The sequence below is a fragment of the Chanos chanos genome, chromosome 14, assembly GCF_902362185.1.
Source record: "Chanos chanos chromosome 14, fChaCha1.1, whole genome shotgun sequence".
Classification (NCBI taxonomy): domain Eukaryota; kingdom Metazoa; phylum Chordata; class Actinopteri; order Gonorynchiformes; family Chanidae; genus Chanos; species Chanos chanos.
The window spans coordinates 20,026,226-20,042,177 of NC_044508.1; the positions used below are offsets into that span (position 1 = coordinate 20,026,226).

The 15,952-nt window shown below is 41.2% G+C and overlaps 1 protein-coding gene across 1 annotated transcript; it reads right to left on the reverse strand.

Moving 5' to 3' along the window:
* Window positions 1-5,461: 5,461 nt before the first annotated feature.
* tspan1 (tetraspanin 1) lies at window positions 5,462-14,492 on the reverse strand. The gene is made up of 7 exons (XM_030791138.1): window positions 14,436-14,492; window positions 10,585-10,791; window positions 10,103-10,177; window positions 6,925-7,023; window positions 6,399-6,545; window positions 5,734-5,817; window positions 5,462-5,542 (listed from the first exon to the last, which is right to left on the reverse strand). The coding sequence occupies exons 1-7, from the start codon at window positions 14,490-14,492 to the stop codon at window positions 5,462-5,464; spliced, it is 750 nt and encodes a 249-aa protein (XP_030646998.1).
* Between the last annotated feature and the right edge of the window lie 1,460 nt (window positions 14,493-15,952).

The following is a 15,952-nucleotide window of genomic DNA, read 5'->3' on the forward strand; positions in this document are numbered from 1 at the left end:
TGACTGGAGTGGAGGACTCTGGTAATGCTCTGAGGGACCTATCTGCTACCTCAGAGGTTGCCAGATGTATAGTGAAGAAACTGGAAGGCTTGATAGGATCATGGAGTGGACTTGAACAATCAGAAGTCGGGATCCGGTCAAGAATCATAGCCCACCATGTTGCACGTCTTGTGGCAAAAGACGTTGCCCGTTGCCTGTCAGACGAGTCTTTGGGATGTGGCTATGAAATTACACAAAACATAATCGCATCCACTCGATTTCCAGCAAAGTATGCTGTAAAAAGTGAACTGGTGGACAACTTGGTGACCAGACTACTTTTGAGACTTCATCCTCTCAACAAAAGAGGCACTCGGGAGTTGCCAAAGCAAGACCTTTTGGCATTGTGTGTCAGAGTCTCCGCAATGACACATGAAGTTTTGTTCAAAATTCCTGACATTGAGGTGATTGAGGAGGCTGCATTACCAACTTTGACCCTTTACAGAGCCACCTTGAATCTTCAGAGTTCCATGATTAAAAAATTTGGCACAAGCATCCAGATTAAAAAATTGGTAGCAGCTAAGGACCCTCACGTTCTCGCTACCCTCCCGAGCGTTGTGATCAACGAAATACTGAAGTTACACGAGTGTCCTTCAGATGACGGGAACTTCCCAGAGTCAGCTAAGAAAATGGAGGAGGAAAAGGTGGAGGACTTGTTCTCCACACCATTGCCAGATTCCATGAAACTGGACATGTACAACGAATTTGGAGTTTGGATCCGGTCTCTTAGCACATTCAGGAGGGCATACCGTCTTAACCCAGAGCCTAAGATGGAAGATGTCTTGCAAAAAATTGCTGAGCGTGGTAATCACAAAAGTGATGCCATATGGATTCCTTTTGGGATGTTAAAAAATGATGTGCTCAGTGGAGAGACTGAGAACCCATTAGCTTTGGACTGCAGTCCTTCAGCTCTCCTGAGACAATTTCCAAGAGCTAGAATCTTTGGAGAGATGGAGAAAGAACAGACTGTGTTGACCTCTAGCCCTGGGCACAGTGTTTCGAACAGCAGACATGCAATAGCTGGAATAAACCTCCCAATAAAGGGCCAAAACGACCCGGCAAACGTGAGGGATTTACCGGACGACGATGCGATCAAAAACTGCATTGTCCCTCTTGATGTTGTGCTGATGGTCCTACGTATAGCTTTGCGTTTTAATCTCACTGACGTAAACATTGAGCCATCATCTCGAGAGGACAGTTTCGTCAAACACCTGTGCGTTTTGCTGCAAGAGGGACTGACAAAATATCAGAAGAACAGGGTGTTCCTCCGTAACCTGGACAAGGTGCTGTCAGACCCACAGAGCATGACAGACTACGCCTGCCGTGTTAAGTTCTCTTTGAACGACGAACTGAAGACCATACCTCGCTTGGATAAATTTGATGGACCCTTCCTGAGATACAATCTGTACGACGACATGTCTGAAAATTTGGAATTATTTAAAATATTGAGCAAACACATGGTGGATCATTTGAAACCTGTCGTCAGCTTCTCTAAGGACACTAAGGATGGAGACTGTACCCCATTCTGTGTCAATATTCCAGCAGTCAGAGTGAAGAGTACCAGCCAAACACAGAGACCAAAGACTAGCCTGGAAATACTGACTGAGAAGGAGAAAGAAGAGGACCGCGCAGAATTCTACAGACCTTTGACAGAACAGGAAAAACAACAACTGGTGAGACAATCATGTAGTCAATTGCTTTTGAATGTTAGCACTCTCAGTCAACCTGTATTTGTCGTTAGGACATCACTGTGGTGCCTAAGTAATGTAAATTTGTCAGTGTTTTACTGTATGTTGTTGTATTACGTTGTTATTGTTATAGTGGCACATTTCTCATGGATATAATGCAATTTACTGTAAATGTGATCGTCTGGTTTTGTGTGTTTAACAGATGAGAGACAGAGATGCTGAGCAACGTGGTAAGTTTTCAATTTTTATGTTTTATATGTGAGAGTATTCAAGATCTCTCAGAGAGTTTCATAGTCAAATCTTAGTCCAACAGTTGTTCACTCATATGTTGTAATATGTCGTCATTACCCTCCAGTGTGCTTGATTAGATGAATCTGTCACTCATTCTAAAATGATTCCCTGTTTTTCCCCAGCCTTGAGAAAGAGAAGAAGGTGGTGGGAGATTTTTCTCTGCTGCTGTAGACGAGTGAAAAGATCAAGAACGTCGACAACATCTACCAGCATCTTTTGACACTCCACACTGCCAGCTTTGCCCTTTACAAGTCATTAGTTTCTATAATATATAGTATATTCATGCACTGTATATTGATTTCCATATATTTACATATATTTGTACAGTCTTGCAGTCTTTTGAACATTAAATAGAACTTCGTTCAACTGTGGTCAGCTGTCTTAATATTACAATTTAATTATTTTATTTAAATATTACACAATTATTTTTCATGGACATAATAATATTAAATATTACATGTTTACTATTCATAAACATAATATACAGTCATTTTGAGATCACATCATGTTTCATCAGAGTGTGAAACGGGAAATATTCATGAGAAATCATGGGAAATATTCAAAACTATTGAAGCAAATTCAAAGAAAATGTTATGAAATAATGCTCTGAGTCTTCATGTTCATCCTCAAAAGAATGATACAATCCAAAAACTTCAAGACCGGCCTTTAAGACAGGATGTAACGCTGTTTTGGCTGAATCAGATTATAACACATCCACACATCTCTCCTCACAGCCTGTCAGATTATGACACATCCACACATCTCTCCTAACAGCCTGTCAGATTATAACACATCCACACATCTCTCCTAACAGCCTGTCAGATTATAACACATCCACACATCTCTCCTAACAGCCTGTCAGATTATAACACATCCACACATCTCTCCTCACAGCCTGTCAGATTATAACACATCCACACATCTCTCCTCACAGCCTGTCAGATTATAACACATCCACACATCTCCCCTAGTAGCCTGTCAGATTATAACACATCCACACATCTCCCCTAACAGCCTGTCAGATTATAAAACATCCACACATCTCTCCTCACAGCCTGTCAGATTATAACACATCCACACATCTCTCCTCACAGCCTGTCAGATTATAACACATCCACACATCTCTCCTAACAGCCTGTCAGATTATAAAACATCCATACATCTCCCCTAACAGCCTGTCATATTATAACACATCCACACATCTCCCCTAGTAGCCTGTCAGATTATAACACATCCACACATCTCCCCTCACAGCCTGTCAGATTATATACACATTCCACACATCTCTCCTAACAGCCTGTCAGACAAGCTAGGCCTCCTCAGACCTAGTCTTCCACCTCAGCATTTCCTGAGAAAAATAGAACCAAGGAAAGAAAGAACAGAGTGGTTCAGAAGTTTAGCGTCTTACAGATAATTCAATACTAATACAAATGTCACTTTGCATTGTTTCACTACAAATAAACCTCCTGTGCATACTCTCAGATCAGTCTGTATCGATTAAATTACTTTTTAAAGACGCTAAAACTTGAAGTGAAAAAGGTCAAGCACTTGGCATATCCTCAAAGAATATTCCAGATATCCAAAAGGTTTCAGGGTTAATTATATAAAAATGCCACCTGTTGTCTTTAATTCGGTGAATTCTCAGAAACAGCTAGCTTTAAGTTTACTGGCTACCCAAAGCTATGGGTTTGCTAAGGTACTATAAGACGTGGGAGAGTGTGAGATTACAGTTTGTTGCTGTCAAATAAAATGAACTTAAATGAAATGCTCAGGTTGATTTTTGGAGGAAAAGTAATCGTTTAGGTTAATCGACTAATCAGTAAAATAGTTGATAGATTAATTGGTAGAAAAATAGTCATTTAGCGGCAGCCCTAGTTGCCAATTCTAACAGTTTGGGGTTGTCAGTTTTGCAGTATTTTCCTGTGTATAGTTTACAGTGAAGATGACTCCTCTGTTCTTATGGCAGTGTCCCTGTCTCTTGGGCGCTTGGATAAGCAGAGCAGACCACAGAGTGATTATTCAAATCCATGCCAACCAACCACCAGGTTTCCCTAATGAATGTGGTAAACCATAGCGAGTGGCCTGTGCCAGCCCACGCCAGGGTCTCAGGCCTTTCATAAGAACCACAGCGTCTTCAGCCCTGACAGAATGAATGAGTGTGTGGTCTCCAATTTTCATGAGCCCACGCTCACACATTCCCCCGCTCAGAGATGAGATCCAACTCCTGTTCAGGAACATACAGTCAGGTGCCCTACAGGCCACTTACCCTGTCCCTCTGTCTGGGCCTATGGCTGCACCAACAACAAACTGGTGGCCTTCACTCCCATCTGCCCTTACTGCATTCGTGTGTGACTTGGAGGATGAGAATGGACAACACCGATTGGATGAGGGAGAGGGTTTTTTTTTTTTTATCAAAGGAGAGGAAACGTTTGAGTGTGTTTTCCATAACTCTACTCTTTGAAATTAAGTAGCATAGTTCAGTCTCAGTGTTATATATCTTTTAAAATAACTAATAATTACATTCCTTGCAAAATAGCTGGAGAATTCATTATATGTAAAGACTAATTTTTTTATTGCAGATGGAGAGAAAATGAGATCTTTCCAGTCTGTTTCTTACTGACGTATATTCTGTAGGATATCAACTAAAGTCCACACAGATGCACACATACCTCACTGTGGGCAAAAAAAATAAATAAATCTTTTCACAGACTAATTTAAATGCCCTTCAGGAGACTAAAGTAAAGCCCATTTTCTTTGTGAGTGTTTACTCAGCCAGTGTTTACCACCACAAAGCATTACCACAGACATCTCCTGTGTCTGTTCACTGATCCTCTGTCCCCTGTTCCACACACATAGCCTTTATCTGCACAGCCTGGTAAGTCTGTGTGTGTGTGTGTGTGTGTGTGTGTGTGTGTGTGTGACTGTATATTAATGACTCAAAGATAACAAAACTCAGAGCTGACAGGGACATTTATCGAGGAAGACTGTTGACTCTCAGTTGTGGTTTGATCGTATATATCCTCAGCAAACTGTGACATAAATATTACTGTAAAAATAATTTATTATGTATGTGTGCACCTGCTTTTCTGCTCTGATATTATAACAACATTATTCATGATTGGTTTTACATAAAGAGATATACAAAACACAATTCATCAGAGCGACGATTCAGTGACACACTTCGGATGAAAGCTCATTTTTGTTTGACTTTTATTAATATTCAAAACACAGAGAGTTTCTTTACAGTGAACCTCCAGGGTGATCAAAGACTGTATAAAGATACAGTGAATGGATAATCTTCATTTCTGTCAGTGCAGTTAATCTAAAACCTGAGCTCAAACCAAAAACATGCAGACAGATCCTTCACAGCCAGCAGACTTACAACAGCAGGCATGAATAATGAGGCAGAGCGTAGCATCAGTGTGTGGAGAACCCTACACACACATCTACTCCATCTCCATACAATGCTCAGCTTCCTGTCCTCTCCAAATAACATAGAGGCACATGGACATGACCATAGCTGCCAGCTGGGGAGGGGAGAAAGAAAAAGAGAAGATGAGATGATGTGTTTAAACATAAGCAAATGTTTCATAACCCATCTGACAATAAAAATATTTACATTTTTATAATAAAGATAAGATTGCCCTGGACATGCAAGGTGCCTCCAGTTAAACAGACTATATGGGTGAGACAGAAAAAAAAGTCAGCTCAGGTTTACCTCCAGAGCACACACCCCCAATGCAATCCCTCCAATCACAGCAATGCTCCTCTGCATGGAAACCAGCAGCTGCTCAAAACAGCCCTTAGGTACACAAAAACATGAACATAAACATAAACATAAACATAAACATAATGTAGTCTGTCAACTCAAGATGATCTGACAGTCAGAATGAGCAAGTGAGACAATCAGTGAGGCAGTGAGACAGTCAGTGAGGCAGTGAGACAGTCAGAATGAGCAAGTGAGACAGTCAGTGAGGCAGCGAGACCTTAAGTGAGACAGTGAGGACGTCAGTGAGATAGTCAGTGAAACAGTGAGACAGTCAGTGACATAAACAGTCGGTGACCAAACACAGACTGAGCCCATGTTTTTGTCTATGTGCACGTGTAGCTAGCAGTTCTATGATCCAGAATCTCTCTCAAACACCCACACAGACTAATATTTCCCTGTACATATGAAACCAATGACCATCAAGAGCCCATGAGGACACCTGAGATGCACCATCTGTTCAGGCCAGTCCATATTCTGTTTCTGCATTTTAAAATTCATGACTTTGCAGTGACTGGGCTAAAGTGAGTGCAGAATTGGAAAACTGTGCTTGGTTCATTTCGTCATTGGGAAGAATCAGACCAGGGCAGGTTGACATGGAGAGCAAGTGTTCTCACCGGGACCATGTTGGCCTGCGCGTCCTCCTCCCTGCATGCGGAGGTGGTATTACCCAGGCAGCAGGAGGGAGGGTAACTCTGGTGGTTGGTGTTGTAGTAGTAGGAGTTGGTAAAGTCTGTGTAGTTGGTGAGACCACAACACTTCAGCTTGAGCGACACAAGAGAAGAAGAACAGTTAAGCACAAAATGCATGTCGGCTGCTGCTGGACAAAAGACTCACATCTGCAGACATAAGTAACACTTTGAGACTTTAATGTTTAGATTTACAGTCTAAACTCTAGTTTACAGCATCAGACACTTATTCAACACTCATGTTTCCCCTTTGCCACACTACTCAGCTTATTCATGTTCACATTCATGTTATACACACAGCAGGCCAGCCCACAGCAGCTTGGGAAGGGGACAGGACTGATGAATTCCTATAAAACTCAGAACTCAGCCCAGATCAATACTCTGACCTTTACCAAACATGAGGTACATAAACACAATTACAGCAGGGGAGATGGTTTGGCAAGATCTGACTTACCTCTGTCATAGTGGAGTTCCACATGCCTGTGACAACTCTGTCTTTACCATACTGCGTCTGTAGAGCAGAACCAGCCCATGTCTTGAAGATATCTTCTGACTAAGGAACAGCTCACACACACACACACACAGAATGAATGAGAGAACAAGCACACGCACACACACACACACACACACACAGAGTGAGAGATCAAGCACACACACACACACACACACACACACACACACACACACACACACACACACACATGCAGTATAATGATATGTGTCATAAACTACACTAAACAGTGGATTTAGGCTATTAACCACATCTGACTAAGAGGTGGTTCTCTATTGTTGGCATAGTCACACAGAAATTTCCATATAGATGCTTTTCAGTTCTCAAGCGTCCGAGGTTCATTCCATTATAGTTACACAGCATCATTATGTTTTGCTGCTAAACCAGCAAAATATCGAGTGCACTCATGGCTTTTGTTGACAAGCTGGTGTGCCATACTATGCACTCTCTCTCTCTCTTTCTCTCTCTCTTTCTTTCTCTCTTTCTCTCTCTCTCTTTCTCTCTCTCTCTCTCTCTTTCTCTCTCTCTCTCGCTCTCTCTTTCTGCCTCTCTCACACTGTTTCTCTTTCCCCTGCCCTCTTCTCCTTCCAGACAGTCTTTGTTGGGGCTAATTAATATACCCAGATGAGTTTCAGCTACACAAAGACTCATTGACAGGAGAGCTGGTGTGAATGTGCGTGTGTGTGTGTACGTGTGCACGGCGCGCGCGTGTGTGTGTGTGTGTGTGTTTGAAGTATGGGGGGTCAGTCAGAGTAATCCTCAAGCATGCCCTGGGGATATGTGGAGACAAGCCGCAATTAAATCCCCTCGAAACACTCACACACACACACACACACACATGGACACATGCCTGCACTATAGATGTGGGAAAAGAGACACAGTTCAGTGGGGTTATCACACACATGCTAATCCATCACTGTCAGCGAGCATTCCCTCACACCTCACAATGCACTGTTGTCATATCAGTTTTTCCCACTCGTCATTACTGCTATTCTTAACATCAACTGACCCCAGGCCAGCAGCATACACACGGACAAAGGAAAAACATCACCAATTGTCATAATGCTGGGTTTATTACGTTGGCTTTTTCACACCAGAGAATGTGCTTTACAGCTGCCAAAGAAAGTGACAAAGAACAAAGAAAATCATTCCGTTAATCAAATGAAATGTTACTGTAAATGTTGTAAACTGTAAATGTAAATCCATTCAATTAAATCCAAGAAGAGAATATGCTCTTGCATATATTATTGCTGGAATGTTCTAGAAAATGACACTTCAATATGATTCTTAAATGTTAAAGGCGCGTGTTGCAAAATGCAACGTTTAATAAACGCCAACGTCATGTTTCAGTGTCTTATGAACATATTCATTTTTTTCAGGTTAAAATAAAAAAATATTTTACAATTTTTTTAAATGTAACATTTCTTTAACATTTAATCACTACTTGGAATAGTTTTAGTAGTTAAAAAATACAGAAAATGCTTCCAAATTTAAGACATGTTGAAAACATTCCCAAATTTCCACATTTTTGTGGATTTTTGCTTTTTTCTTCCCCCCAGCATTCCACGACATACTTGAATTGTTTTCCCCCTTTCGCACTGCATTGCATTGCATTTCTTTGCAAAGGTGTAAAAATGTAATTTTTTTTTTTTTTTGGAAAACTGTGCTTTTAAAACACACATCAGTGTCTGTGAGAAATGAAGTGGTAGAAGCTATATTTTGAGCCTGTGACATTTGTGTTTTCATTATGAAACCTTAACACCATCACACACAGCGAGCTTCCTATCTTTGAATTACCTATAAAACCTGCTTTATCTGCTCTTAAACTTGGCCATTAAATCTGCTCTTAAACTTGGCTATTAAACCTGGGTTTATCTACTCTTAAACTGATTGGAATGTAAGCGAGAGCTTCATTTTGGGTCGAGGTAAAACGCACAGAAAAAAACAACAATTTACCGCAACCTCCACTGACTTATCTCCACCAAATGCAATGACAGATTAACCTATATAGCTATATTATTCATTTTGCCCTGTTATCATATTGCTTTTGTTCTCCATTTCTTATCAAAATGATGCCGGCTCCTCTGAGGAAGCTGCAGGCTTTATTAAAAGCCTGATTGCTGAGGTGGAGGTAATGGATAACTGGCCCAGAGACTGCAGACATACAGTTAACGACATGATCCTGCACACCGAATGGTCCCTCAAACAAAGCTGAATATCTGTAATTCTGATGGGCATTCCATAGTAGACATAGCGTCTATGAGTTTGGAGAAAATCCATGTGATGTTTACATACATAAATGATGTTTGATTTCCTGGCTCTGAAAAGGGGAAGAAAGCCCAAGATGCTTTTCTGATCGATCCAGTTTACAGGCACGAGGCTCATCGACCAATCAGAACCATCTTACAGTGTCTCTTAGGGAGACAGAGAAGAACAAACTGCAAACCTCTCACATAAAGGAGCATAACTTGCTAAAGAAAAAACGGCAGTCAACCAAAGGCCCTGTGCATAGAGACAACTGTTCAATTCCTCATGTTAATTTAGCATCTTGGCACACAAGTAATAGAACATATGACACTGATAGATTAATACTTTAATTGTAAAAACAAAAAAATCTTTATTTTCTAATATTGTCTTTATTAAAAGGCATAATACCCTCAACCTTCACTCCATCGCTCATTTTAAATTGCTATACATTTAACTAAATGGAGGGAAACTAGCCTGCTTTGCATATAAAATGGTTTAACTTCGGTAGTGAGGCATAATAAATTGTTGAAAGTGTGAAGCATGGCATTTTGCCTGGGGCAGTGAGAGAGTCATTAAGTGGGTGAACATACAGGGGCAGCCAGAAACCCCCACCATTTAATGATGACCAGGATATGATGGGAATTTACATGGAAATGAGAGAGAGAGAGAAAGAAAGAGAGAGGGGAAAGAGCACCAGATCCCCCACCTATATATATATATAGAGAGAGAGAGAGAGAGTGAGAGAGTGAGAGAGTGAGAGAGAGAGAGAGAGAGCGCGAGAGAGAGAGAGAGAGAGAGAGAGAGGGAGGGAGTGACAGAGAAGAAGGAGAAGGAGAAAGAGAAAGAGGGGCTTGGTGAACAGTGTTTGACTTACTAGTGATGTGAATGCCAGGGTCATGACTCCAGCTGCCACTTCGGCAATGAAAATGATGAGAATAATAGAGAAGAACTGAATGGAGGGGGAGAGAAAAAAAAAGAAAAAATCTTTTCCAACAGTCAGTTTTTAAGCAGCAAGAAGTCATATACAAATAACTGCACCCACACCTGCTTTATAGCAACACATATTCATCTGATTAAAAGATACAGTACTCAGACCATGTCCATGTTATTATATATATATATATATATATATATATATATATATATATATATATGTGTATATATATAAGAGAAGGGAGGCTATATAAGAGAAGCCAGTTAACAAGCTGAGAAATGTTGTTAGTAAGTAATGCTGAAATGAAGATCTGTAGTCTCCGGAGTGCAGACAGCCATTGGCCCTAAGTGATCTATTCAAACACGTTAACACCAGTCATCTCTGTACATAATAAGACAGTGAATGAGTGAATGATACTGTACCGCTACGAGAAGACACCTGCTCTCTTTCTGCACCCCACAGCAACCCAGCAAGCCCAGTAAAACCAGAACACCTCCGGTGGCGATGCAGAAGAAGCCGACATTCACTGCGTGCACAGGATCCTCGGGGAAGGGCCCAATAACCTTCAGGAAGGTGCCCCCGTCCACGGTCACCCAAATTCCCACAGCCAGCAGGTTCCCACCCCCCAGCTGAACAGAAATACATATGGGTTTGTAGGAATATCTATAACATATATTATATACAGGAATTAAATAGGCACATGCCCCCAAATCTACTTTCCTTTTACGAAACAATTGTATAACATTCTTTCTTTGTCTAAAGATTTTCCAAAGCATTTAATTCTTGGAAATGAAAACGACTCTTTTCTTAAGATTGCTCTTTTCTTAAGATGTGTGCTTTATCATGAAGATTTGTTTGAATTTAGGTCCTTCATGGCAGGGATGCTCCAGCATGGATAGCCCGTGGCCTAAAGGTTAGGGAAGTGGGCTTGTGACTGAAAGGTTGCTGGTTTGATTCCCTGTGCTACCCACTGCTCCTGCACTTAGTGTGTGTGTGCTCACTACTGGTGTATAAACTGTGGTGATGGGTTAAATGCAGAGGTCAAATTCTCTGCTTGCAGTGTGTGCAAACACAGAGGCTTAATTAATCTATAAAAAATTTAAGTTTAGGCATCTGAGACCCCTGAGTGACCACAGACAATGAACACGAGTCTTCACTAATGTAATCAAGTTCTACTTAGAGGAAAACTGGAAGACTGCTCCATAGTAATATCAGAACGCTCTGTCATTAAATTAAACTGTGCCCTTCGCCCTTCTCTCTCCTTCTCATTCAAAAGAGCAGTTGACTCTGATGCTAATTCTCCACATTGTTCACTGTTCGCCTGACCTCAGTGTACAGTTTTCCATTAATCCTCTCTCTTAAGAAGATATCTTTTTGAGTCTTTCCAAGGACTGTGATGCTTGTGCTGTCTGTTGACAGTTATAGGCTCAGGCTCGGTTAAGTAATATGAATGTTTTAGATTTTGTAAAGACAATTTGAATATGGGAAATGTATGGTAATAACTGGCCTGTTTAAAATGCAAGCGTGTGATTGGAATGACTTCAGGAATTGAGGTTTGACATTGAAAGACTGTCACACATTTCTAGCATTCAGGATATATGTCACTCTGTTTTGGAAACAGCCTACTGATATTGTTCGGCAGCACAACTGTAGTTTAATTACATTTCCCAGTAGTGATGGCAGTAGCTACTTTCGAAATTTATTTTCGCTATTTTCAAAATCTACCAGCTTTCCAGTTGCGAGACAGTTTACCATCAAGTAGCGGGTTAGCGCTGACAATAGCATTTAATTTTCCCAGTCAAAACATATGGGATATTTTAAACCAATCAACTCATGTATTCTCTGTTGCCTGGTTGGGATCGGGACAAATTTGGTACATGACTTGCCGAGTTGGTTGACGTCATACATGCAGAAAACATGGCAGATGAAAATAAATGTTTGGTTGATGGTGAGAAACTTTTGAGTAATGGTACAAATGTCTCGTATTGTATCTTTTACACCAATCATGATGTAGCTTCAGCGTAGCAAGTTACTTTTGCCATGTAGCTTCCTGTAGTGTAGTTAGCTATATTTCCCTGAAGGACAGCTTTCATGTAGTTGAGCTATGATTTTGGAGGGTAACTGGTAGCTTAGGGGGGGCACGGTGGGGCAGTGCTTAGCACTGTCCCCTCAGCAATTCCCGGCTGGGCGGCCAGGGTCCATTCTCTGTGGATTTTGTGTGTTTCTCCCAGTGTCTGCATTGGTTTCCAGTGCCCCCCTAAATTGCCGCTAGGTGTGCATAAGTGTGTTTGTCTGTGGTGTTGGTTCCACTTGTCTAGGTCATTTCCTGGCCTTTCGGTCAATGAATGCTTGGATAGGCTCCAGCACCCCTGCAGCCCTAATTAGGATAAGTGGCTTAGATTAATGAGTGAGAGGAGAACTGGTAGCTTAGCTTGCTATGTCTTTATGTAGTTTGCTTAACACTGCCTCCTGGTGTCAACTGAATGAGTGACTGAATGGTGGCATTTACTGCTAATCCCTGTGGAAAAGTATCATAACATGTAAACCTAACCCTAACTGTCAGCCCACTGTAGGCAGAATGTTCATTATTTCAATGATTTACATCATTCTTAGTTTTTTTATACAGGATTTTTCACTTTAGCAAAAGTTTGGCAATTCATTCCCTCAACTCTTCAACTATTAAGTTCCCCCGGTTGGGATTTAATGAGGAGCTGAGTGTCAACATGTTGATTCCGGTTTTCCGTGATAACTGTTTCTGAAACTTCATATTTTCTGTCAGATACAGTCACGGCTGTCACATGCCTTCAAGCGAAGCCCTGCTATCTTTCAGCAGAACATGAAACACAGCCTTCCCCCACACCGTCAACGCTCATACCTTCCACGTGAGAATAATCGTCAAAGTTTCGTGCCTCGCCTGTTTGTTGGCGTCCTGGAATACACCTCTTTCCCCGACCTGTTTCTGATCACTGGCACAGCTCTCCGCAAATAAAATGCGACAAGCGTATTACCCTAGATTTCTTGTCTCCATACATTGCTCCTCTACCTGCCGTAATTACTCCTGACATTCTCTCTCTCCCCCTCTCTCTCTCTCTCTCTCTCTCGCTCCCTCTCTCTGTCTCTCTCCCTCCCTCTTTCTGTCTCTCTCTCTCTCTCTCTCTCTCTCTCTCCTCTCTTTAGCAGGGATATCCTTTGATGAAATGCCACTTGCGTGGAATGGTGTGTCAAAGGAAGATACACACAGCACAGGTTACATGTAAATCAAGTTACGTGGCAGGGTAAACTCGGGAAATGAAATAGCATGCTGGAGAGCGCTGAAACCAACCCTATTAGGCATAGGAATGGATTTAAGGGGGGAGGGTACAGCGCAGTTCCCTGAGGGACACCCATTGGACTGAAGGAGAAAGGAGATGCAGAAACTCTGTGTTAAAAAGAGATGTTACGTGAGAAATGGAGTGAAATTGACGTCAAGAGATAAAAAAATCTTCTGAGCTCTTTGAACTGTGGGGTTCTGTCCATTGTGCTGTAAATTCAGTGGTGTTAGAACATACGTGTCTCATATAAATTCCCAAGTGTGGTAGGAAGCAAATAGATGGGAGCAGCTTACAGAGCGTAATACATTATGTCCCTACACCACGACCAACACATTTGGCCAAAACTACTGTTAACTTTAATTTGGCTGTTAATCCCACTTTTTGTCTTCATTCAGGTAGTGCTCACAGTCCCTCTGCTTTTCATCCCACCCAGCAGTTTAACCCACTCACAAATACTAAGAACGTCAGCTGACTCAAATGACAATTAAAAACCGTTTAGAAAAGCACATTTTCCTTCGTGCTTACAAAATCACCCAGATAATCAAAACACAATTAATGAATACGAGACCAAGTGGAATTGAGCACGAAAATATATAATTGTACAGAGAGCAACATTTGGCTTCATTTTGCGGGTATCATTAGAGATGTGCATTAGGTCAGAAAGAACAGTGCTAAGGACAGGAGAGCTGCAAAACAACGGTCTGAAAATGACTGTATGAGTGAAACCGTGATTTGCAGAGCCTGTACGACAAGCATCGAACCCGCGACATGAAGTATGTGGTTTGTGTTGTCATATGAAAGAGAATTATGAATTATTTGCCAGTTATTCAAATGAACTTACCTTCGCTCTTTATGTTTTTTAGGCAATAAATGAGGAAAAGCAATTACTCTGCCAAGTGCCTAGCGACTCTGGCATGTTCGCATGCATACGCGTAATGAAAAAAAAAACACAACATACTTACAAAAATTAACAAGTTGAATGCAACCATCATAACTTTGACAAATGTGAGGCAAGCCATTTTAATCTGTAATAAAGCAGATATAAATCAGAGGTGGGCATTTTCCTGTCCTGATACACACACGCATACAGACACACATGCACACACAGACACCCACAGCATATATGCAGTCCTTTTTCTATGTTAAAACAAAGAGAAATTAGTTCTGCATACTTTGACGCAAAATGAAGGTATATAATTTGTTCTTCGTGTACTTGCACACACGTGCACAAACACACACACACACACACTCTCACACAAGCAGTGTTCCTCAGTTTAAGATTGTTCTTTGTCTCTCAGTGAATCCGCGTGAAGTTGTGTGAAAGTGTTAACATGAGTTTTAAGATGATAATCAAACTCCACATCACAAGTAATGATGTGAGAAATTCCACTCTGATACAATATATAAAATACCATTTAAAATACAGTGTAAGATACGTAAAAAAGAAACTCACCTGTTGTTAGTTAAGTGTGTGTGTGTGTGTGTGTGTCAGTGCAGGGAGTCAAGGTGAATGAAAGAGAGGGAGATATGTGTGTTCAGGTGAGATGGGTGTGGTCAGGTGAGATGGGTGTGTTCAGGTGAGATGGGTGTGGTCAGGGCAGGAAGCAGGTGGGCAAGGTGGGGTTGTCTCTGCACTGGTCAGTGGTTTGGTCCTTACAGGAGGGTGCTACAGAACAGGAACTCACTGATACCGGATTATAAACAAAGAACTTGAAATGTTCCTACAGGTAAATGCTCTATTTTTGACATTATGAAAAATTGCTTGTCTATAGACAGGTGATGGGCTTGTGACTGAGTGATTCAACACGTCAGTCCAATAGCCTTTCATTCTGCGCTAATGTCCCACCTGCTCACAGGGATGTGTATTGTCCTTTGTGGTGTGTCAGTTTTGACAATACACTTATGGCAAAAGTGTCCCTAAAAATATCAACATCAAAAAGACTCGGTTTTAGGCAGACGTTAAGATATTACCACTGCATTTTACTAGTACACAAGGTTTTCTGGTATTTACAAACAGCCCCAGGTTTAGTTCCTTTTTTCTTTGTGTGGGTGATTTTTATGGCCTCTTTGTTCTTTTCTAAGTATTTCTGTTGCACACCACTAGAGTGCAGTGTTGCTACACTAAAGTGACCTTCTCCACAGCTGACTGTGTTTCACTAATACCCCATTGTGTTGTCTCTGATGCGGAAAGATGATTGATGCTTTCTGGGAAGGAGAATATGTCTTCCTTTGTCCAGTTTTCTTCCATGGTGGAATGTAAAACAAAGAGCCAATCAGATCGTAATCAACAACAGATCCGGATGAATTCAGCAGTGACCTGTTCTTGGTCTGGTGGTTTGCTTTCTTAGGTATTTTCCTTTAAATGAAAATACAAAACAGTTACTTTATGAAGTAATAACATCAAACAAGAAAGGAACAAAGAGCCATTTTAGCATGGTAATGTTTTTGTTATTGTTTGTTTGTTTGTTTTCAGACAAAC

Excerpts from the sequence above, each read along its gene's own strand:
- tspan1 (XM_030791138.1), bottom strand. The coding sequence starts at position 14,492 with ATGGCTTGCCTCACATTTGTCAAAGTTATGATGGTTGCATTCAACTTG. Across the intron at positions 10,178-10,584 it reads GCAGGTGTCTTCTCGTAGCG|TTCTTCTCTATTATTCTCAT; the intron begins GTACAGTATCAT and ends CCCTCCATTCAG. Across the intron at positions 5,818-6,398 it reads CGCAGGCCAACATGGTCCCG|GGCTGTTTTGAGCAGCTGCT; the intron begins GTGAGAACACTT and ends TGTGTACCTAAG.